General features: G+C 39.6%; 1 protein-coding gene across 1 annotated transcript in view; it reads right to left on the reverse strand.

Annotated features, from left to right (window-relative positions):
- The window catches only part of dnah10 (dynein axonemal heavy chain 10), a 337,572-nt gene that overhangs the window by 304,429 nt on the left and 6,932 nt on the right, over positions 1-26,211 (reverse strand). The window contains exons 2-8 of the mRNA XM_062544195.1: positions 18,829-18,959; positions 18,443-18,551; positions 18,215-18,330; positions 15,976-16,183; positions 13,525-13,682; positions 11,882-12,112; positions 10,068-10,258 (exon numbers count right to left, since the gene is read on the reverse strand). Of these exons, the coding sequence (XP_062400179.1) occupies positions 10,068-10,258; positions 11,882-12,112; positions 13,525-13,682; positions 15,976-16,183; positions 18,215-18,330; positions 18,443-18,551; positions 18,829-18,959 (1,144 nt within the window). The remainder of the gene's footprint in view (positions 1-10,067; positions 10,259-11,881; positions 12,113-13,524; positions 13,683-15,975; positions 16,184-18,214; positions 18,331-18,442; positions 18,552-18,828; positions 18,960-26,211) is intronic.

The raw sequence follows: 26,211 nt of genomic DNA on the forward strand, positions 1-26,211 counted from the left end.
CCACAGCTGGGGGCCAGCAACAGAAAAGGCTCTGTCGCCTTTCTGCTTTAGCCGGGACCGTGGGACGTGGAGGAGGCCTTGGCTGGAGGATCTGAGGAACTCAACCTAAAAGACCTTGTTATGAATCCGAAATACGTCTAAATAAAACAAGGATTTAGGAGATTGAGACGGCTGAAAACGGAGAAGAATTTGAAGACAGACGTCAGTGTTGTTAATTTGCTCCTGGACAGGTAAAGATTCATCAGTTTGGCTAACTTACTTGTAGGCTACTGTAAATGGACATTTTAAATAGCCTATTCATGACAGTTGAACAACTTATGCAAGTTCGTGCAAAGTATGTTGGCCATATGGAGGAGGTGGGTCATTGAATTGAAAAGGTAGGCTAAGGAATTGTTTGGGAAATAAAAGCAGCTAGTAGTCATTGCTAACGTTAGCAATGCATTATCAGAGTTCGTTTCTCTGTTTTTATGCTGAGGAAAACAGCACTTGCCATTGAAAGCAAGCAGCCTACGTTCCTTCTGCAGCTAGCTGGCAACCGTGACTCAGAGGGGAGGGGGAGGCGATTCACCGCTCTACAGTATTTTGAAAGTAATTGCAGTACTCGTTTTGACCAAAATCCTACATACGGTTCCTTTAAATAGCCTTCCAACAGTTTGAAAACGTTTGTTTTCGTTGCTACAACAACCTGTCAGATCTGTTACTAATGTGACCCAGTCTGAACAGAGCCATATCCGATTTGGACACTTGCTAAAGGCAGTGTGAACAGTCAACCCTAAACATCGGATATGAGAAGGAATCAGATTTGAATCAGATTCGTCTGCAGTCTGAACGCGGCCTTATTGTTTGTTCATTCAGAGCGAACACTGACATTGAAGGGACAGAGCGTGACGTCAATCAAACTGCAGAAGGTGTTTTAGACAGACAGACAGACAGACAGACAGACAGATCGATCAATCTATATACTTTATTCATTCCCAAAGGGAAATGACAATTTTGAGGAAATACATCAGATCACAGATTACAAATTATAGAGACCGCTAAGCAGTGTTGGGGGTAACGAGTTACAAAGTAATGAAGTACTGTAATTACATTACTGTTGTCAGGAACGTAGGAACGCATTACAGTTCAATTTCAGTAACTTCATTACAGTCCCTAGTCTACAGTAACACTTGTTACTGCGTTACCCACATTTTTTAGTAGCCCTAGTGTAAAAATGAATATGTTGACTAATAAAACGAATAGTAGGCTCCATGAATTCTCTCTCCTCGGCTCTAGGTTAAATGAGACAGAGCTACTAGCGGATGCATACCATACTGCTGCGGAGATTGGTTACAGGGGTGTCCAAACTACGGCCCGCCTTCAATGCGGCCCGCTGAGCATGCATTAGTTGGTCATAGATCTGGCCCACCACACTAAGGTTATCATTGGCTGTTCGCTATTTCTTTCCAGCAACGACGTTGTGTTTAACATTACTCTTAGAGAACGTTTACAATGTCAATATCAAAACAGCATGTTACAGAGATGATAGCCTACTCTTTGACATTTCTATTGAAGCAAATCTAATTTGCGTTATGTTACTCATAACCTTAGTCATAACGTAATTGGGAACGCATTTGAGCGCGCACAAAAGGGGGAGAGAGAGTGCCAGCTGACTTGTAATTGTTGATAACTGATTTCACATTTTTATAAGAAACGTTTAAAAGAAAAACGCATGGACAACAGTAGTTGCACTGAGTGAGTGAATACTGAGTGTAGCCGGCAAGAGTCTTAAAGTGAAAGTGCACCATTTATAAATGTATTAAAGAACATCATATTAACCGTATTTAACAAAATTACTTTGTCATTATTATCATTTGAATAATATATATAGGCTTTAGGGATGCACCGAAAATAAGCCGATCCATGGGCCGATCCGAATTTAATTTAGTTTAAAAAAAGGCTGAGCCATGACGCTCAACCATGCCATTTAGCGCCGCTGTAGCAGACAGCTCACTGCTGCGGGTTAGAGTGTGTCATCACCTCACTGTGTGCTCTGAGTGTTTAAATTCACGGATGGGATAAATGCATACCAAATGTATGTCATAGGATCAAAAGAATGTCTATACTAACCTCCATTTGTCATAGATTAATTACAATCTTCATGCGTTTTGTTGCATTTAGGCAACACGTTTAATGTGTAGTCAACACAAAATAGGCTAGGCTACTCAAACTTAACACATTGTCATTTTCATCTCATATCTGTTCTTGGTATCAAGACATGCAAATGTTCTTTTTTTCTAAACTCATTTATTAGATAAAACGTACAACTTCAAGTGCCGTTTACCACCATTCAAACTCTGTGTGAATTAATTAGTTTAGCGTGGGGAAACTGCGGGACCGTACCACTATGAGTAAATAGAGGGGTTTCGCGGGTGACACCATTCAGGGGTGTTTCAGTGTATGTCACTAATATGGGATTTTTATCTGCAAAATTGTTTTGATGGAAGAAAATTATGCATTTGTTGAGTTTCATGTCAGCTAGTTAGATTTATTATTTAGTAATAACTGTAAACTTGAATTTGAGTGCTGTTCCAAGTTGCTGCTGGTGCACAACTGTTTATTTTTAATACTAGTGTAACCAATAATGATGATAATAATAATAATAATAATAATAATAATACATTACCTTTATATCTAAGTGTTATTTTGTTAGATTTTTTCTTAGGAAAGTAATGTTTAGTTAGGGAAAGAATGTTTAAGTCAAGCCTGATGCTTTTAGTCTTTTCCACATGGTGAGGTATACAGTTTATTAATTAACCCTTTAGGCGCCAGAGTTTTTTTCCAAAAACATTCAATTTTGACATATTAATTTCAAAAGGCTTTAACTTAAAAGTGATAAGAGATAGAGACTTTCTGTAAATCAGAGAAATATTAAGGATGACCCAAAGTTTATGTAGGGATTAAATGTATCCAACTAATTTGCATATTATGACGTCATAATGACGTCATATGGTGGCGGCCATCTTGATTTTTGATTTTTTTATGATTTTTTTTATATTATTATAAAAATATTAATATTATTAAAATTAATATTTTTTGCTGAGAGACATACACATCACCAGGACATGAAAACACAAAAAGAACAAACATTGTACCATACTGAATGGTCAGGGAAATAGTAAATCAGTTGGTGGAATGAGTTGCCCAGAGCTCTCCGTTCCAGCAACAGCTTTGGATCTTTTAAGAGGGGTCTTAAGGCATATTTATTTAATATGCACTTAGTCCTTTGAGTTTGTGATGTGTTATGGTTTGTATAATAGTATTGTTTTGTTATAATTTGTCTATTGATAGAATTTGAAATTTATTTTGCTATTGTCCTTAAATTTAGCCATACCATGCTTTAGTTATTATTATTATATTTAATTAACTGAGTGACTTATTTGATTGCTATTCTCATTTCACTGTTTTATTTCTCATTAGGTTAGTGCTTAAAATTATTGTTTTACTGATAATATTACTATTCTCCCTAGTTTGTAATTGTTCACTGTTAATTTAATTTGTATTGTTATTTATTTGTATGTCGCTTTGGACAAAGGCGTCTGCTAAATAACCATAGCCATAGCCATAGCCATAGCCATAGGCTACTAATAGCAAGATGATGGGAATGATGATGATGCTGCGAATTTATGTAGCAGGCCTTTTGCCATAGAGATAATGAATCCCTGTTCATACAGGTGACACTTCTTGTAGTGTTTCATGGTGTGGTACCTCTAATTGCAGGGCACAACACAAAGGCCCATTACACACTGCCTACACCTAGCCTGATTACCATCGACTTTCAAAGGCTCTGCGAGACTTTAGTCTGACCAACAGCCTGTGCTAACACGGTTTCTTGCCAGCGCTGGTTGACCCACCTCCTTTAAGTGCCTCGATTTGCTACTGGTAGATGTCAGAAAGCGGATTGCCGAGTTTAAACCAATAACAACACTCTTTCCTCTGCCTTGAACACGCCTCTACCCAGAGCCGTTGGAGCTGCTCAAAGTTAATTGGTTCTCGACCAAAGGGGGCAGTTCCGCAGATTTCGGTAACTCAGAAATCCTTCTCAATGAGCAGTTGACCAGACCAGCAGCAAAGCCTGAAGGCGTTGCGTCACTGGGAGGGCGTGCCAGGCTAGCCTACACCTGTATTTTGTCTGACTGTGGCCTTTAGATCTGCCACTTTGAGTTTTTTTTAAAAAATATTATTTTTAGTTGACAGACATTCACATCACAAGGACATGTACACACAAAAAAGAACACACATTGTGCCATACTAAATGGTCAGGGAAATAGTAAATCAATAGTGTAATAAATAACTAGAAATGCAATTCCAAGGAATTACCAGTGCATGAAAATGCAAAAATATATAGATAGATAATGTAGATATAGTTACTAAGGTGTAGCTAGGGTAAACATGGTGGTTGCATAGTTTAAAGACAGTTGATGTGTGAAGGTAGACAGTTTAAAGCTTAAACATTCCAGTTGTAACTTAACTAATGATTTCTAAAAGGTATGATAAAATGTTATCTAACTATGTTAACAATGATAACCAGGTTGATTGGTTTACTGAGCTAATGATTTGTAACAGTTATGGTAAAACTGTTAACAATGCTAACAATGTTAACTATGTTAACAATGTTAACCAGGTTGATTAGCTAACCTAGCTAATGATTTCTATCAGTTATGCTAAAAATGCTAACTATGCTAACAATGCTAACTATGCAAACCAGGTTGATTAGCTAACTTAGCTAATCATTTCTAACAGTTATGCTAACAATGCTAACTATGATAACAATGTTAACTATGTTAACAATGTTAACCAGGTTGATTAGCTAACCTAGCTAATGATTTCTATCAGTTATGCTAAAAATGCTAACTATGCAAACCAGGTTGATTAGCTAACTTAGCTAATCATTTCTAACAGTTATGCTAACAATGCTAACTATGATAACAATGCTAACTATGTTAACAATGCTAACTAGGTTGATTAGCTAACTTAGCTAATCATTTCTAGCAGCTATGCTAAAAATGCTAACTATGCTAACAATGCTAACTATGCTAACCATGTTAACTAGGTTGATTAGCTAACTTAGCTAATCATTTCTAGCAGCTATGCTAAAAATGCTAACTATGCTAACAATGCTAACCATGCCAACTAGCTAACTTGTTACTGAGGACTTCTATTTTGAAACATTTGTTGATAGGGTATCCATGGCTGCCACTATTGGGAATAAAGAAGTTACTGTAGTAAAATCATGTTGGTTGCTATGGAAACGGTCATAAACGCTTAATTTAAATGGTTGCTATGTTGGTTGCTAGGTACATGGAGGTCTCATGTAGTTGACTGGAGGCATAGTTGATGATAACTGACAGTTGGAATGGTTGAACAGTTAAATAGTTAAGTAGTTTCAATGGTTAAATTATTTAATAGTGTATTATTGCAGTGAGGACTTTTATTTTGAAACAGTTGTTGAAAGAGGAAACAGTTAACAGGATATGTAGTCTTCACAGAGAGATTGTATGCTTAAAGCCTGAGAGAGAGAGAGAGCTGCTGCAGGTGGGGCTGGCCACCTGGCATAAGATTCTAATTGCTTAACGATCCGACTGTGATGTCATAGAGGCCAATGTTAAGTCTATGGGGAAATTTTGAATAGTTTTTAATTTATAGTTTAAAAAGTATAAAAGTTACAAAGTTGAAAAATACATAGCAGCATGCCCCTATTTAAGACCTACGTTGCGACGTTTGAATGAAGTTTCTAAGTTAAACGGTTCAAGCTGAATAGAAAAAATGAATTTGATCAGCGGAATAATAATAAGAAGAAGAAGCATAGGAAGAACAGTACAGTGCATTTTCATGCACTGTAATAAATGGAAAGATGATGGGAATGCACATTTCTGTAGCAGGCTTTTTATTGTAAATATAATGAATCCCTATTCATCCAGGTGACACTTCTTGTAGTGTTTCACGGTACTTCTCAATGCAAGGCATAACATAAAATCCCACCCCACACTGCCCACCTGTTGCCTATTGTGTCTGACGACAGCCTGCAGTAAGGTCTGCCACGCGCGCCTCCCGAGTGGAGAAAATCAGCATGGCTGTTCTTTCTCATTCTCCTTGCGACTGCCTACACTGCTGCTACGTTTCCCCAAGCTATCCTCTGGACACTTCGACCTCGTCTAACACATCTATTGATATTAGACAAAGGCTCCACTACATTACCGTCCTCCTCCGATTATGGAGAGGCACAAGGTCACTGTCGAGGGATGGCTAGCGCGCTATAAAAAAAACACATTGCCCCGGCCATAAGCGTTCGTTATCCACACAACCAACACGTAATGAGGGTCTGCTAACTGTTTCACGATATGCCTACTTCTCATTGCAAGGCATAACATAAAAAAATCAACCACACTGCCTACCTGTTGCCTATTTTGTCTGACGGCAACCTGGATCTGCCACGCGCGCCTCCCGAGTGGAGTGGCGTTCGTTCTCATTCTCATTGCGACTATACTGCTGCTACAATGCCCCACAGTTCTCCTATGGACACTTCGACCTCCATACCGACATACCCAATGGTATTAGACAAATTCTCCATCACGTTACCTGTCCTCGCAATTATGGAGAGGCACAATGAAAACGAAAGGGCGAAATGGCTGCCGCGATAAAATGACAGTGCCCCGACCAATACGGTCGTTCTCTACACAAATAACACGTCTGATGAGGGTCTTCTAACTTCCCTACGAACACCTAGACCCGTGAAATAATGTTCCTAACACTGACATTGGGCAAAAGATCCACGTTTGTGCTTGGTGTAGAACTTATCTCTCACATTGCAGCTTCAGCATTGCTAGGCGGAGACGCGTGTGAATAAACAAATCCTCGTCATCTTCTGAAGGCAGATATTTCCCTTCAGAATAACTGTCAGCGAACAGAAGACCCAACACTTCATTCCTGGTAAACTTTTTCCATGTGTTTAGATGATTATCTAATGCTAATACTCGTTTACGTTCACAATACCGCTCTGATACAATGGCTCACAAGCAAGCTAGCTCAGCTGATATTCCGCACGGGTTTAAAGTGACCTTGCTCGAATATTTTGTATAGAAGCATGACGTAATTCTGAGTCGGGGACGTAGTATGACATGTCTGCCAACTAGTGGCAGGGAGTTTGAATGAAATTTGACACCCTGTTTGACAAAATCGGCCGTCTTAAACAGTACCGCATCTTGTCGAGTTAACTCGACCGTGGCGGTTAAAGGGTTAACAATGGTATCGGATCGGTATCGGATATCGACCGATACGCAGAGCCCAGGCATCGGTATCGAGACTGAAAAAGTCGGATCGGTGCATCCCTAATAGGCTATATAGTTTTCAAGATCCAATGTGACCCATTGAACAATGTACCACAACCATAACGATGTTCATGCTTTGCACAAGGTTTAAAAATTAAGTTAAATGAAAGAATAGGTTGTCTTGTTTGAGCATGCATTTTTTGCATACGGGATTTGTATGAGTTGGGGGGGGGGAGCAAAGTAGAGTAATGAGTAGTGAGTTACTTTTCAAAATTAGGAATGAGTAATGTAATCAATTACAGTTCAACGCAGTAACTAAAGTAAAGTAAACAGTTACTTTTTTTAGTAACTTACCCATTACTGACGCTAAGTACAGTGATATGCAAAAGTTTGGGCACCCCTCTGAGATTTCATGACAATTTGCTCTTCCTTAATAATGGAAGATCACAGCAACAAGATTTGTTTTCCTACAAAGATGTAGACGCTTCGGTGTTTTCCAGACCAGAATTCTTAGAGTAACATTAGATAGTTTTATTATAATAAAATAAAATGCAAAAAAAAAAAAGATGTGCAAAGGTTTGGCCACCCTTTTAATAGCATTCATTTCAAGACCTGTACATCTGTATAGCTGACAGGTTGTAGAACAAAATTGCTTTGATTAGCTCGTTAGACCTTCAATTACAAAGACAGGTGGAACCAATCATGAAAAAGGCTATTTAACATAGGTAATAGCTGGTTCTTTCCTAGAGAGTAGCAACATGGGGACCTCAAAACAACTCTCCACTGACCTGAAAGCTAAAATAATCCAACATTATGAATTAGGAGAGGGGTACAAAAAATTATCTGACAGGTTTAGACTGTCTGTCTCCACAGTCAGAAATGTAGTTGTGAAATGGAAGGCCACAGGAACAGTCCGTGTGAAGGAAAGATGTGGTAGGCCGACAAAAATAGGGGAAAGGCACAGGCACAGGCACAGGCGAAGGGAAGGATGGTTGAAATAGTCACAGAGAGGCCACAGACCACCTCCAGAGACCGACTACAACATCTGGCTGCAGATGGTGTAGTTGTTCACCGTTCCACAATCCAGCATACTTTGCACCAGGAAGAGCTAATTAGAAGGGTGATGCGCAAAAAGCCTTTCCTGAGTGTTCATAAGAAGAGTCGCATGAGGTATGCAAAAGCACATAAGCCAAGCCAGAAGCATTTTGGAACAAAATACTATGATCAGATGAGACCAAGATTGAGTTATTTGGTCATAACCCGAAGAGGTATGCGTGGCAAAAAAAACACACTGCATGAAAAGAACTTGTTGCCCTCTGTAAAATTTGGTGGAGGATCCATCATGTTATGGGGCTGTGTGGCTAGCACAGGTACTGGAAAACTTGTTACAGTTGAGGGCCACATGAACTCCTTACAGTACCAGGAGATTCTTGACAAGAATATTCAAGAGTCAGTCACAAAGTTGAAGCTACACCGGGGTTGGATTTTTCAGCAGGACAATGATCCTAAGCACCGTTCAAGATCCACCAAAGAATTCATGGAGAAGCACAGGTAAAATGTTCTGGAATGCCTATCCCAGTTCCCAGACCTTAACATCATTGAAAATGTATGGATTTATTTGAAGAAGGCTGTCCACGAACGGCGGCCAAGAAACCTGACTGAACTGGAGCCGTTTTGTGTGGAGGAATGGGACAAAATACCACCAGCCAGACTTAAGGGACTTCTCTGTATAGTTTCATTGCTCTCTCCTTTGTGAAGTTAACTGACAGACTTACCCTAGCTAGCTGATACCATTGGAGTTTTGTATGTCTTTCTGCCGTTCTGACCCTGTTTGTAAGTCCAGTGAGTGACTCAAAGTTGGATGCTCAATAAAACGTTTGATTTATTGACAACTAAGCAACTGAAATGAATACTAGTTAATTTTCGATCTCCATGCTGCTATCCAGCATTTCTGATTGGATATTAGCAGCACAATCAGCTCCGTTGGGGGAAGCCGTGGCCTACTAGTTAGGGCTTCGAGCTTGTAACCGGAGGGTTGCCGGTTCGATCCCCGACCAGTCCACGGCTAAAGGCACGAGCAAGGCACCCAACCCCTCACTGCTCCACGAGCGCCACTGTTGGGCAGGCAGCTCTGCTCTGGGTTGGTGTGTGCTTCACCTCACTGCGTGCTGTGTGTGTTCACTAAATCACTTTCCGCAGAGGATCTTCCGCCCTTTTCCCATTCACTTCAATGTTATTCACGAGCCGCGGGGGTTTGGAGCGTTTATAATGGGCGCTAATGGGGGTCTTGAGGAGGAAAATCCTCTGTGCAGTAATTTTCAATTGTGGCAGGGGTCGCTTTCACAAATATGACTGATTTCAGTAACATTGAGTTTCAAAAAGCAATTAGTTCTATGTTGTTTTAATTAGGGAGTTGGTTAAATGTATGTATATTTTATTATTTCAATTTCCCTGAAAAGTTTAGGGAGGACTGTCCTCCCTTTCCTCAATGCATGAGCCTCCTCGTAAAGTCATGTCACGGACAGTCAAAACCTCTTAGTGTTGGGAGCTCGAGACGCATCTGTCCATATCCGATATGAATGCAATATGAAACTACCGCCTGGATGTGATTTGGATGTGTGTAGCAAAAATCGGATTTCATGTGATCGGTCACTGTTCAGATTTCAAAAGCGCCATCCGATTCCAATCTGGGCTAAAAATCGAATTTTGTCCGGCAGTCTGAACGCAGCCTAATATGTGGTGAAAAGTGTTTTCACTTACTTGAAAAGAATGCGAACATTAACCACGCGTGCAACGCGCTCAGACAATTCCCAAGCAATCCGCTCCATTAGGGGTACCATGCGCTCGTCTGTGTTATAATGGCTGGAGATTATCCACACCATGCGCAGTCCATTCATCATTAAAGGTATAGTATCCAATATCACACCAAAATCCACTCCTGTTGCTAAATTCTGCAAAAAAAGCAAAGATAATTGCAACCTATTAAATGCTAGTACTAAGCATAAAACAAGAAGGAATATGACAAAAATAGCTTCACAGTGCAGGTTACAGGCCTAACTGTCAAATTTCAGGTGAAATGTTCAATTCACACACTAAAACTGGGTCACAGATTTTTGCCCGGGATATTTTTAGAAAGCCATCGCAACAATGTTGTGGCCGTGGCAGGCATTTTAATTTCCATCATAACCAAATTATGACCCTGTTTAAATTTGTTTTTTAAATGTGTCGACAGTCCAGTAATCAGCAGTTTATATTCTCCTGTCTCTTGGTTTGTTTGTAATGGAGGTTGGTAACAGGGAACCTAAGTGACGCGCATCTACTTCCGGTCCATTGGACCTAAATCATGAAAAATTAGTCAATGAAGAGATAATAATTATTTTTTGGTCCCGTTCGAATTGTACAGTGCATTTCACATATGATGTGTGTGAATTTAAAAGCTAATTTTTCACGTCAATAAAGTACTGTTATTCAATAGACTTTAAAAGTTATGTCAGTTTTGTGCGAATCCGCCCAGAGGACTACATCTCTCGTCTCAAACGATGTACGTCACCAACATTAAACGAGCGGCTCGCTAGTTAGCGGTTACATCTTGCTGCCAACTATGTCACTTTACTGTAGTTTATGTACAGTCTATGGACGAATACAACTTATTTGGAGTGTTTAATGCTCTGTTTCATGGTATTTTCACCGGCAAGGGGGGAAGCTAAAATAAGACCCGCTGTTGCCGGTGGCTGTGACTGTGAAGTGGGCTAACGTCACTAACGCGACTGATGTGTTTGTAGTCACTGGAATTACGATATCTCACAATGTTGTAATTCACTAGTTACGAAATGAACTGCATATGTCTTAACATGAAAGTTTGTCTTTAAAATTGACAAACATCATATGTGTAATTCATGGCACACGACGATCGGGACCAGAAAATAATTTATCTTTCTCCAAAGACTCTCATTCTTTTTTTTTCCGATCTTAGGTCCAGTGGACCGACCGGAAGGGGTGGAGACTTAGGTTCCCTATTGTTATGACAGTCTCTCTACTGTATTGGAAGCTGCAGGTGTCTGGTCTACAGAACCATTAGCATAGATAAACTGATTACTGATTATTAGAAGCTGGCATTGAAACACTAAATTCTGAATCTACACACCTCAAACACGTCTTGACTCTTTAAACAAACCTCAAAGCAAAGTGACATTTTGTGAAGTCAATTCTTTGTTGGGCTATGTGATATCACTATGTGATTTTTTTTTCATGTTTTTTTGCTTGGCGGAGGTCTACGCTCTCAGACTGCTTTTCTATTTTTTTTCAGATGCAATAGCAACATTTAAATGTCTAGCTCCTTTAGCGGCAAGCTCTTTGTTGTGATCAAAATAAACCAATGCTGTCCATCATTGTATAAAGCCTGCCCGGACAAGTATAGTGAAGCTTGTCAATGGAGCAAGTCTAGATTGAACTTCCCAACCTAAAATTTCGTGGTGGGGTTAAGGGCTAGGTGTAATCGATGTTGAATTTGTCCTTTCTGTACACCTGTAAGTCCTCAACTTCTATGCAAGAAAAATGTACTTGTCTTTTCTCACCTTGAAATGCCTCTCCAGAGTGCTAAGGAACCGTACATTTTCTACAGACTCCACATGATACTTGCTGAGTTCTGTCACAGTAAGATCCAGGTTCTGCACCGTGACAGGGTCTGCCTGTGACATCACCTCTAAAATCTTCTTTACTGCTGGCAATTTGAGCTGCTCACTCAAAGCACTCAAGATTGCTGCCCGTTCACGCCAAAAGTCTATCTCTGCCATTGGTCCTGATGCCTAATTGAACAAGAGAACATCACACTGTAAAGTCAATCTTTCACTGATAGTTTTCTTTTTAAATGATTCACAAATTACATCTTATAAGCATTTTATACAGCAGCATTGTTACCCATCAAATACTTACTTAGTGGAGTTCACCAAGGTGGAAAACAAAAAATAGCTGATTTATTCACAAACTAGAGATTACACAATATAAATTGTCCCTATGCCCGTGACCCGAATAAAATCACCTGTGGGTCGCAACCCAGTCTTTGGGAGCCAATCGACTGTTGGCCGTCGACAGAAAAGCAGTGGGACTGATCAGTCGGTTGGCTCTCGTCTCCCCTGTTCGGTCAAAAAATTGCCTCTGAACACACCGAAGCGACGCCGACGCCAATTGTATGTTCTGCGCATACGCGAGGTGTGATCCATTACCCATAACTGCAGGCTTCAGAGTCAGTAGTAATCAAACAGGATTCGCCGAACAAAATGCCACTAGTTTTGGAATAAATAACTTATTTTCGCCCGTTAATCTAGCTAGCAAGCTAGCTAACATTAGCACAGTAAATGAAAAGTGAATAAGAACTGCAAGTGATGTTTACTGGCTAGGTAGGACTTTGGTTAACACCGTTGTACACACAAACGGCGATTTTGCCTCTGAATACGATTCTTTCTAAAAACTCCGGCAAAAGTGGAGATCTAGGAAAACTCTGCTTTCGCGTTTGAATGTACACTGAGGAAAACGGAGGAAAAAAAGGTTTTACGCAATCTACGCGCCAAAAGTGCGACCTTTTGTGTACACAGCTGTCAGAGTCTAGTAAAATGGAAGCAGCCCGGGTAGCGGTAGCATTTCTTTTGGTGGAAGCACTTTTTATATGTTTGCATTTGCAAATACAGATCCTTTATTATGTAGAGGAACAGAAACATGTTAGGGCTCAACTTCAACTAAACGTCGCCGTCTGTCCACACAAATGAACCTCGCGCCATTGCTGGTTTGAGAAGGAAGGAACAGGAAGTCGCTCGTGTTAGTCGTCGTTGTCGATGAGGCTTTTGATTGGCTTGCATGGCTTTCTCCTTCCTGCTACACTGATAGGCCCATAGGCTTTGCGTAGTTATGATGACTCTCAACAGCGTATTTATGCGGATTAATGTACACGGACACTATTTTGAAAACGATGTGTGCGCACGATGTTATCTTGGAAAACGCAGGGAGGGAAATATTTGTTTATCAAAATACCCTACTATGTGTAAACGTAGCCTTATTTCTCCCGTTTGCCTCCCGTTTGCCTCCTAAATGGGAGTGGCACTACGTCACAGGGACACCAGGATTGACCCTCATATGACTCGTCTCGCTTTATAAACCGTCTCTGGTCAAACATCACTGGATCTTGTGACAAAAACATTAAGAAACATTTAAATAGATTACAAACCTGAGGTTTTTTTCTCTGCTGTTCCTCTATAACAATGGTGATTTGGGTCTGCCAATTCATTACACACTGTTCAAGCTTTTCTACAACCTCTCGTGTAGCTAGAAGGACATCCACTTGTGGCTCCAAGTCAAGCTCAGGAATATGCAATTTAATCTCTCCTACAAAAACAAAAAAAAACCACACACATGGTTAACAGATAAGCACAGTTGGGCATCATTAAGTATGTGAACTGAATTTAATTGAATCAATCCATAACAGTTGAATCTGAGAACCAGAAAGAAATGCTCTCAAATATAGGCTATCCAGACTGGCCATCTGACACTTTGGGCACTATCTCAGTCAACAGAACCTACATAACTTACATAGCCTACATTTAATTGTTCGCAGATTGGAGCCAAATTGATGGCAGTCACCGGGTGGCTTTACATTACAAACATGTAGGGTACAATGATATGCTTCTAAGTCATTTGTTTATGACATACATTTTGTGATATGCAGTGTAATGCAGACAACAGCTGGTAGTTATTCAAAATATCTCCTTCCAGCCTATCCCTGCTTAGGGGACAGGGGGGCTACACCAGCCATATGAGTGAGTCATGTCAGTATCATAGTATCTAATATTTAGGAAAGTTTCAGACTAATTAATGAAGGTGTTGTAAATGTCACATTAACTATTTGGTCAGCTGGTGGCACTAGACCAGGTTAGCAGTTTGGCCATGTGGATATCATCAGATTTATGTAACCAATATTTTGTAGATAAATTCCAAAAACTATTCTGTCTTTGACAAGCTGGTGACACTATACCAGACAGGCATATTAGGTGTTTAGATGTCATATACACCTAATCTGACTACTCTGATGAATCTGATTGTGATACTGTATCTACAAAATGCAGTTCGGATTGGAAATCCATATTTTAAATCTTAACCCGTGCATTATGGTGTATTGTAAAACTTGCACATGCATGCTGAATTTTGGATATTATTATGTGACATATAAGACTAGCATGTGTTGTGAGGATGAGAATTGTGTCTGCACTGTCAGTCCCCAGTTTAATCATAAACATGACTTTCTATTGCATGGCAGCTTAATCTATGAAATGCACTTCTGATTTTTAATCCATATTTGACATCTTACCCAGTGTTGATGTAGTGTACTGTGAATCTTGATTTTTTTTATATTAATATGTGACGTACAGTATAAGACAAGCATGTTTTGTGAGGATGAGCATTGGATCTGCAATGTCAGTACCCAGTTCAATCACTATGATGACTTTCTATTCTTTACAAAATACAGTTCTGATTGGTAATCCATATTTGATAACCAGTGTGTTGATATGGTGTACTGTAAACCATGCATCTGTAAGGCTTACATGTGTGTGTGTGTGTGTGTGCGTGTGCGTGTGTGTGTGTGTGTGCATGCGTGAGTGTGTGTGTGTGTGTGTGTGCGCATGCGTGAGCTGTTCTGTTTGTCTCTGTGTGTGTCTTGATGTAAACAAAACTTAACTAGTAAATCATGATTGTATGACTTTACTGTACTCTGGTTATTACATGCCATTCCAACCACCAGGGCTTGAAAACGAAATTATTTTTCAATCGTTCCACACGGTTCAGGTATGTTTAACGTTTTCGTTCTTGCGTTCCGCCACCAACATATCGTTCCTGAACCGGTTCGGAACGTAAAATAAAGTTCGTTCTTATCATTCTGGCAGTGTCTGGCGGGCCTATCAAGTCTATTTTTGTGGTCTATACCTTACAATAGACATACTCAATACTATTTGTCCTTGATTTACACCGTAGCTAGTCTATGCCCAAAAATAATAAATCACAGGCGGCATCCAAAAACATTCAGATGGGCTATCCATCCCACATAGCCTACAGCTTACTGGCCTATTCTATGGTAAATAATTTCTTATCAAAAACATTTCTGGATAAGTGCTAGAAACTCCTTACCTGGCTGTAAGTTTTATCCATATGGAGATCTTCAAAGGCTTGCTCAATAATTCCTAACCCCGTTTATAAGCGAGCATGTTATAGCCTGTCTGTTGCTGACAAATATAGGCCTACCTCAAATTTCCTATTTAACTCTACATAGCCTATAATTGCGCTTGAAACAAATCCCGACTTTAAAACGACAAGGTGTGGACAGGCAAAATAGGCTATAGGCTATTATGTTATGCCTACATTGCCTGACATAGGCTATGCTTTTGTGAAATTTTATAAAACATATAGAGAACGAAAAAAAAAACTTATTAACCGGTTTTATTGATTTCAGAATAACTTTTCTGTTCCGGAACAGTTGAAGACCATTTCATTTTCGTTTTGGCTTAGTCAGTCCCCAATTCTGACTTTGACATGCCTCAGTACAGAAACAGATATACCAGCAGCAGTCATGCATCTAAATTCAAGATGAATGAAAATCACATAGAATCAGATGCAAATATTAACATACCTTCTAGCTGCTGGAGAGTCCTGTCGATATGCCCTAAGAATTTATGCGTACTGTTCAATAGCTCATCTCGAATCATGAGTGACCCACGAGTTTCCATTGGCTTATTTTCCCCCTGTTCCTCAACAGCATCTTTGTCTAAGGACATCCTATGGCGGTAGCCTCCATCTGTAAGCTTCAGTTGGTTCCAAGTAAGCAGTGGAATATACACCTGCATGTTGAGAACAAGACTAGTCATGTCATTGAGATATTTGAATGGGTATTTCATAACACACACCAATAGGGGTGTGCATTGGCACTGCCCTCACGATTCGATTACGATTCACCAGGTAACGATTCAATTCGATTCTACGATGCATCAAAATTCTACTGCACACAACAAGGCAAATTTGTCATCAGACATGAGGCAATACAAGCAGTCAGATATTGAACAAAAGATTTTATTGGCTGTTATGTGGGGGGGGGACCTAGAAATTGTATGAAATAACATTTAAAACCTTGGAGTATATATTAGCCTATATCCTGATATAAAAAAATAAAATAGCCTATTGAAATTCTGATATTCATGACAGCTCACGTTATGCATATTATAGCCTACTATTCATATTACAACTACACCTCTTTAATTCTGTCTGGTTAAAGCCTCAAAATAATATTGCAAACAAGTAGCATAGTTGGCAAGCTTATCATAGTCTACTGGTTGGACTGTTCAGTTTCCTTAGGGTGATCAAAGAATTCGGGACAGTCACGAAATACAAGCAGTTGTCCCAAATCCCTAATCCTGCCCTAGTTATTGTCTGATACATTAAAAACTATTAATTCAAGGCTTCTCATTGCCTGTATGTTTAGGGGGGAAATGTGTGTAGCATAGCCTACTTGCGTGAATTGATAATAATTTCTTATTCATTGTTGACGTAGAGGTTCAGGCCGGTCCGTGACTTGATGAACATGCCGCTAAAAAAGCACAAACGAGTGCAGAAGTTGCAGCCGTGAGGGCAGGAAGCTACCACATATGAAAGTTGCTGATGTCTGGGTTACACAAACAACAACACATTTGTTACGTTTTCTTAATGACCTATCGGCCTAAATAAAAAATAATGTTGCCATTATGTAGGCCTAGCTTAGGCTAGTCTTATTAGCGTTACAACAAGTGTTAGCCTATGGAAAGATCTTACTACATCAAAGCGCTATAGGTTTGTTTACCAAAAAAGTGCGGAGAGGGGCTTTAACAAAGGCATGTGTCTCTGGCTTTACTTCTAATGTTCGGTGAAGTTGCATGCATAGTCTACAATGGAAATCTTTCATGGAGACAGACAGACGCGGTGTGCACGGAGGGAGAGCAGGGGAAGGAAATGCATCTTTACGAATACGATGCGTGTTTTAAATTGCGTTAAAAAAAAATAATTAAAGAGTCACTTCACCCCATAATTCCACCCACTTCACATTTCTGAAAAAGGCTTTCAAAATGGGAGAGACGTTCTGAAATTTGGAGAGGGAGTGCAGCACTGCTGCAACCAATCAACCATGGTGATTTCGTGTCAATCTGGGAATGAGTGCTGCAGACATGGCTTATCACAGGTAGGTTAATCAGGGCAGCAGGTGTTGGGGCGTTTCATTCCTAATTTGTAACGACCCGGTGACGTAGTGTTGGACAGGACTTCGTCAGCATTCCAATAGCATTTTGGACCAACATGCCATGGCATGTCCCAAACTGTAGTAGGCTATGCAAGGAGAGCAATAGCCCATCTCCAATACAAAATCAGACGAAATGTTACTTTTGTCGAGAAACACGATTTTTGTCAATATTAACCCTGGTAATAGTACAGTTCATCACTTATGAGTATTTTCAATCAATCAACAGCTCATAATTTAGGGTGCAGTGACTCTTTAATAACAAAACGCATATGTGGCGGCCGTGTTGAATCTGTGGTGCACTGCCACAAATTAGTCTATGTGTGGGGAAACACTGTACAGGTGGTGCATGTCATTGCAACATTGCTCTGGAAATGCCCTCGGAATTAATTGAAATGTCAACTTTATTGTACTCGAGGCCAGAAAATAAATAGTGACATAATCGATTATGGCACGTTGCTGCATCGATGCTGAATCGTGCATGCCCCGCATTGCAATGCATCGCCGAATCGATTATTGTTGACACCCCTACACACCAATTATGCTTAAAGAAAAAACATTAACAGTGTAATACAAGATTAGAAGTAATACACTCAAAAGTACCACATACTTGATTGAGGATGTCCTTCAGCATCAACAGGGAATGTCCATTCAGCATACCAAACTCAAGTAACTTTGGCATGACATTGTTTGCCTCATTTATGTCAACAGGTTCATAAATGGTTTCTACAAATAAAAACATGTTATCAAAAACACCAGAAAGGCAATTTAATGGTACTACCCAGTCAGAATAGCTAGATGAACTTGAAAGTCCAGACCCTGAATTCTGACCACTTACCCTTGGTATTCCGGAGGATGTAGAAAATGTTGGACTTCAAAAACTTCTCAGAAGCATGGTTGACTGACACATGAAGCTCAATGTGGTAGATGACTTGAATTTCAAACCTCTGATAAATTCATTAAAGACAGATAAAAAATTTTTTTACTGACTTTGGTATTCTGTTCTCTTCCCATCCAATCCCTCCAGAAAATTATCCTACTTAAGATTTTCCCAATTCCATACAACATGTTCATTTTTATCTATATTTCATCATACCAAATTCATAAAACATAAAATGAAAACGAATACAAGCCAAAAACAGATTTAGTCTATTCCATATGAATTGAGTAACCTAATGATTATTTCAATAGGAGGAGATTTGCAAAATGTGCTAATTTGCTCACAGGAACTGAGGGTCCATCTTCAGCATCAGAACCATATGCCTGGCTCTGGAAACTATCCACATGGTTTGGGGATTCCTCTGTCTGAACTTCAGAAAGCCGTGATCCTTCAGTGTCCCATTCTTTCTTTTGCTCTAAAACGTTACATATTAAGACACAATGAGCCATACTTTACTGTAGTTTATGTACAGTCTATGGACGAATACTAACTTATTTGGAGTGTTTAATGCTCTGACTCATGGTATTTTCACCGGCAAGGGGGGAAGCTCAAATAAGACCTGCTGTTGCTGGTACCGGTGGCTGTGTCTGTGAGGTGGGCTAACGTCACTAACGCGACTGATGTGTTTGTAGTCGATGGAATTATGATATTTCACAATGTTGTAATTCACTAGTTACGAAATGAACTGCAAATGTCTTTACATGAAAATTTGTCTTTAAAATTGACAAACATCATATAGTGTAATTCATGGCATAAGACGATCGGGACCAGAAAATAATTTATATTTCTCCATAGACTATCATTAATTTTTTTTTCCGATCTTAGGTCTAGTGGACCGACCGGAAGGGGCGGTCACTTAGGTTCCCTATACACCAATTCGAGTAGCGATTTGTGTATGCCGCCATCTTGCGGCGGAGCCATGGCTGCGGTGTGCGTTCTCATAGTTGTTGTATGCCGGTGACTGATGCTGCATTCACGTGCTATGGAAAATTTGATATTTTCCATTTGTGAACTGGTAGTGTAAGCTGGTAATTTTCCATCCACTAAAGTTCAGAACGGGGGAGACGACCTCACAGCTAGACTCCTTTGTATTCAGGTGACTTGGTTGCATTTAAAGTACCCCATTGTGTGGACCACCATTTGGCCAGGGAGGCTCGAGCCAAGGCGGACACACCTCCAGTTTTTCCCTGGAAAACTCATGTTGGAAACTAAAATGTATCTGTTTCATGACAAATGATAATACATCCATGTTTGGTCTTGAATTAATACTTGTAATGTGGGCAACAGCCTGATCACGGTGTCATTGCAATCTAATGTATCTGTACATAGTTGTGGACTAAGAACTATATTATAGAGTTTTAGACGCCACACCCACTTTCAGGTAAAGAGGTCCTGCTGAGTGGGGGGGTGGCTGGATGAATGAAAAAGAGAAGTTCTTGCAGTGCCTGGCTCTCTTGTCTTCTCTCACTTTCTCAGCTTTGGGCAAGAGGTGACTCTTCTCTTCCTGCTCTGCTCTGGTCTAGGCAAGAGGTCACACTGACCTCTCTGCCTCTCTCTCTTTCTCTCTTCCTCCCTCTCTCTCTCTTTCTCTCCCTATCTTTTGATTTCTTTATGGGGTTTGTTATTTTCATTATTTGATATATTGTTTTATCTGGTGTGTGTAGCATTGTAACTTGGTAACTTGTTAAGGTTTAAGTCCAAGTTTATTGTTTTGTTTTGAGGTTAAGTTCATTTCCTCCTTTGTTCCTTTGTTCAAGGATAATTACTGATACTTTACTTTTACCTAAGGCTCAGAGCCTAATAAATGGTTAATTCTCCTCGCTCAGTTTGCATATTTCTAAAAGTTTAGTGTGCCATTCCATTCTCTACCATAGTTAACATAATTAGTTATTTGGTAATGTATTAGAGGTTACAATACAATCTATGGAGTCAGATTTAATCGTGGTGAATTTCCTAATAACATTATCATTTAACTCCACATGGCTACTGATCCATTGTTCTTCACGCATGTAAAGGGAGAACGTCCGATGTGTTTGTGTAGCGCGTTTGGGAGTGTTTTTTCACCCTTTACAGTAGTTACCAGTGTGTTGTGTTCAAGTGCTTTGTTGCCGTACTGATAGGAAATTAGTAAATTGCCTGTCGCTCATCACTAGCTAGCATATCGCTCTGGGTAGGTAACACCAAACCATAACAGCTTTTTAAAAATGTACACTGAGTGTTAAAGCATTATATTACAATTGTCAATGACACAATATTGTATATGGCTACAAAATATCTGCTAACAGTAGCAAAAAATGTTTAGTAGTAAACAATGCTATCATTCACAACTCTTCCGTTGCTCTCCGCCATGTTGAAAATGTCAAAGGTTATCTCATCTCGGCAACTCGTCCATCAAAATATTCTACGAGTTGCCCAGTGGAAAATACCACATGAGATGGTGTTCATGTGCATTTTTGACCTCGGCTTTTGGTATTTCCCATAATTACCATAGCACATGAAGGCACCATGAGAGCAGTGACAGTATGAATAAAGTTACTTGGTTTTACGCGATCAGACAGTGGCCCCCAGTTACTAATGAAGGTATCTTAAATTACTGATATTAATTTATGAATTACTCTATTGAAATATTTGTAAACGGAAAGTAGAAGGAGATATAAACACTGCTGGCTACGTTGAACTGACTTGACCTTATAGCATGCTAACTAGCATTTAATCATTATGGACAGCCCACAGTGATTAAAAAGTAATGTAATGATTAATGTTGGAATTAAATACTTGTTTCAGCAATAAGTATGAAATATTAAAGTAGGATACAGCAAGAAAATAGACTGTCAACACACATCGCTGTGTTGACGTTTGTCGCAAGCTAACATTCCCATAGGAATAAATGGAAACACTGGAAAAAAATAGCCTCATAACAAGACCTCCCCAAATCCAGAAAAATTTATTAAATTGAAATTTGGTACTTTGGTAACCTCTTAGGTAGCTGTGGTGTAAATTATGTGACGAAATTTGAAGTCTAAATACAAACTTTATGTTGAAAGTGTAACTGCGATTTCCATAGGAATACATTCTATTTAAAATCCTCCTTGCCTCACGCACACCGCAGACAGGGCGACCGCTCCACTTCCGGTATTTCGCCGAATTGGTGTATAAGCCAGAGAATGTCTAATAAGGGGAGAACAACCACTCGCTGAATACTTCCGCATGGTACTGCAACTAGAGGGCGATCACAAGCAAGTGGAGAATGAATGGAGGTGAATGGAGTTTCTCCTAAAATCCACTTTTCTCTGGATATAATGTTTTGTGTAGAAATTGGAATATTGCATGTGAAAGGGGGGTCAAGGAAAATACACACGGCTGAGTATTAGATTTTTTAAGTCCCTTAATTGCTCTAAAAAGCCTTTCAAACATGTCAATGACATCATTCATTAGCAGGGTGCTAGTGTGTTATGGGCAACAATGACCAAGCCTGTGAGAAACCAAAGGGCCATAAGTAATTGTTCATTCAACTTTCGACCTATAACCCATATTGAGCTTGCAGAAACTAAAATCCAATCTTCGATTTTTTAATGACAATCAGGTGAAACCAATTTAGCCTTCTAGCCCCATAGACCCCCATTGTTTGATCACTTGCTGGTGATCGCCCCTAGTGGAACTGCAACAGGAACTGTACAATGCAGGTACAATGGAGTTAATTCACTCCTTGCTGAAACGTCACAAAGTGACGTGACAGCGCCGGACGGCACCATGCTGGACGGCAGAAAGATAGGAGATGTACGGCAAATTACATTATGAAGAAGTGAACACCTTCACTTTAACATCTTTAGTAGTTCAATGTAGTACTTTGTTCAGCGTCTGGTAGTCATAAACATGCCAGTGGTGTTGTAAGGTGAAATGGGTTGTGATCGCAAATTTACATAGTTATTAAACCAGTGATAACAGCACTAACATAGGGCAGCTAGATCGTAGTCTACTGTTAAAGGAGTCATAGAACGCATTTTTTGACCATTACAAATTGATCTTTGAGCCTAAATAATGTCATATGTAAATTTGTGGGGCTGAAAACGCCCCAGGAGCACTGCTAGATCGCCTAATACAAGGTCATAAATAAGCCTTGCAATGAAACAGTTTGTTTTTCCCGCCCACTCAGCAAGTTCATGAATATTCAAATGAGATGCGCGCTGATTGGTCTATTGGCCGATATGTCCTGAAAGTTGATTGGCTCAATCCACCGGTCTGAAGCTAGAGCAAAGTGAAACTACGTTTACTGCTGGTAAATAAAGCCAAAGTCTTTGATAAAGCTATCAACAATGGATTTAAATAAGGAATACAGCCTTACATGTATAAACCGAGTCAGAAGAAGGTTCTGACGAAGATGAAGTGCAGCAGATTCCCCAACAGAATGAATGTGTTAGATTGGTAAGTTTTATCAGTACATTTCTTAGTATAGTAGCCTAACTCTCCAAAGTTAGCTGTAATAACGCTAGCATTACAACGTCTCTGCCATAGACCACATATCTAGATATTAGCATCGTAAGAGCAGTTTAACAAGAATTATTAATCGAAGGTATGCAAATGAGAGGGGGTGTATCTAAAGGGGGATGGGCGCCTATTACGTGTTATCTGAGCTCTGTTCAGATTGGAGCATTTCAACACGGCTGTTTCTATTTCGCAATTTGCATACGAAAGCAGGCGTGGGACGCGGTAAAGTCTTTGGTGTTGTCGTTTAGACACTGCTCGCAGCCTAAATTCAACAGGAACAAGGTGAATGTGGTTTTGAATTCTAGGACTCCTTTAATATTAGCCTACTGTAACACCCATATTTCTGGGCTAAAATATTTCAAACCGATTTGGCCACTTTATTTGTAATGCTCTTAACAGATGTAACATACCCTAGTCAAAACATAACATCAGTGTATGAAATAACGTTAGCGGTCATTGAACACTATTATTAGCTATCCTAGCTAACGTTTATCCTAGCACTGAACTCGTTAAACGCGCCGTCCCATTTAGAGTTTATGGTTGCTTTAACAACCATTGCTGAGCTTAGTAGACGGTAGGGATGGCGAAAACTACAAATTTTCTTGACCGACCACTAGTGTTGTTTTTGGCGGCCTGTTTTGGTTTTAGTTTTAGTCTAGTCTTTGTGTCAAGCTGTCATTTTAGTTTGTATCAGTTTTAGTCACGTTCATACTCTTTTAGTCTAGTCAAGTTTTAGTCGACTAAAAGTATGAGCATTTTAGTCTTATTTTCGTCTACTTTTAGTTGACGAAAACTAATGACTTTTAGTCTTGTTTTAGTCAATGAAAATTGGATTTTAGCATCTTTTTATTAATGCAATTCTATTTAAAGAGGTTGTTCCTCCATAGACTGGGTAAGACTGTTTTTAGTGGCAGGCACTATAGCACCAGCGAACTCTGAAACTATAGGACTGGATGAAATGTGCAGGTAACGGTCTCCACTGATAAATATCACACTGGCTAACCTGGATATGAGGTCCTATGTCCAAAATTCTGAACTACCCCTTTAATAGGAAATGATACATTTTGGTTAATTTTCATGGATTAAAAAATTACAAATATTACAGGTTACATAGGCACTGAACATTGACAGTGGAATCAGGTATGTTACACAGAGTTTGGTCTCCCCCTGTCACCATGAAAGGACTATTTGGAATATTCTGTAGACCTGCTGTTCCTTTTCTGAGAACAATTTAACAATTTAACTTAAGATCAAGTTGTCCTTAGGCTATTGAATGCTGTAAATGTGGATGCTATTTCACCATTAACTAGGTAGCCTATAAGCGTGGTTACACACAGTTGTCATCTTAATGCAGAGTTTTGTAGCCTATAAAACGCATTTCACGTTCATCACTCAGTTCATGCAGTAATACCATAACTCATACTTGCCATTGGTGTGGCATGTTTACATTCTACTACTGCAACCTTAAAGGAGCTATGTGTAAGATGAAGTTATAACATCCAAATATTACCAATAATGATACACCTTGGAGCATGTCATTCGGTGCAACAGAAAATCGTCATACAGTACAACAGAAACTTTTGCTTAAAACAGTTATTAAAATTGATCATTATATTTTTTTTCATGTGAATGCAAGAGAAACCATGCTTGTATCATGGAAAATGGAATTTTATTGATTTTTAAATAGAATAGAAGGTGTAGTAAAAACGTCTTGCATACAAACTAGCAAAATCACAAGACACATTAGAATACAAGCAAGGTGCAGAGAAATTAAAACAGAGTAACTGCACTTTCTTGTTTTTTAAATAATCTGTTGTAAGAGATGTACTGACCTCAAACTGTTTAAATGGCTGAGATTGTTCCTTCTGTGTGTATTTTTTTTTTTTAATTAGTCGTTGCACTGAATGACATCTTTGCGCAATTGTTATTTGTCGACAACACTAAAAACACGAAATAATCAAAATGCTCAGGAAATAAATATATATTTACTTAGTTAACACATTTGTGCATATTATTGAATTAAAAAAAATACACAATTTAATCATTTTAATCAAATTTAATCACAATGCTACAGTAGCCTAAGCCATTTCCACAAAAAAAATCAGCTCAATATTATGTGCAAGACTGATGTTTACCAAGCATGCCAACGTGTTAATCTCTTAGCACTATCGTCATACGTTTTCTCATAGTGAGATGGCTATCCCGAAATATGTTCTGAATGACATGGGGCGCACGGAGGTGAATGGCGGGACAAACACGAAATGACAAGGTGTTAACTAAACAATTGAGTAGACCTAAGGTCGACAGGCTTTGTGGTTAAAACGATGAAAACCAGTAGGCTAGTCTGTCACAGCTAACTAGTTTAGACTAGTTTACACGAGCAGAAATTAAAAGTCAATATCAGCATCAGATTGCTGTCATTATCGGAAAATCCAGACACGTCAAACTGGACGCAAACGCGTGGCAAAAACAAAACAACTTCATAAATGATGTCTTTTTCAAACCTTGAAAACACCACATTAAAATCCAAGCATTTTCAAGGATTTCAAGCACCCATACGAACCCTGACACACACACTCTAGTTCAAAGTTGTTGCCTACCGTCGCCATGTCTTCCCTCGTCTGTGCCCCGTACCTACGTAGTGACGTAAGTCACGTGACTTGCATTCGCGATTAATTTTTTCTATCAACCGGTGCGAATCGTCACGCATTTGTACCGATTTTTTTTCGTGTCACGATGCATCGTTACATCCCTAGAAGTTATCCCAACATAAAGGTAATTACCACGCGGTTTACATCGCTCTCTGTTATTACAAAAATATGTAAAGCCAGTTAAGCAAATTGCCGTTTTGATCAGTTGGAGATGAAGCGCCCAAACTGGTGACGTCAAATGCTAAGCTACTGTAGTTCGTTATCACCATGTTACAAACAAACTCAAAACAATTGACCGTTCGCAAAACCACGCCCTCGAACGGCCATTGTCCAATCGTAGCTCAGCAACGGTAACTAAGTAGAAGGACGCCCGTCAAACATTGCGAATTCTGCAAGACGGTGCAATGATGCGCCTATGGCACGAGAAAGTCATACACCAGGTAGGCTACCCCAAAAGTTTAGAGGGAGGGGGCGTTTTTTCGCCTTTCCAAAGCCCAAAACCCAAGTGGAAAGATGCCTACAACGGATTAA

The sequence above is a fragment of the Sardina pilchardus genome, chromosome 8 (assembly GCF_963854185.1).
Source record: "Sardina pilchardus chromosome 8, fSarPil1.1, whole genome shotgun sequence".
NCBI classification, from domain to species: domain Eukaryota; kingdom Metazoa; phylum Chordata; class Actinopteri; order Clupeiformes; family Clupeidae; genus Sardina; species Sardina pilchardus.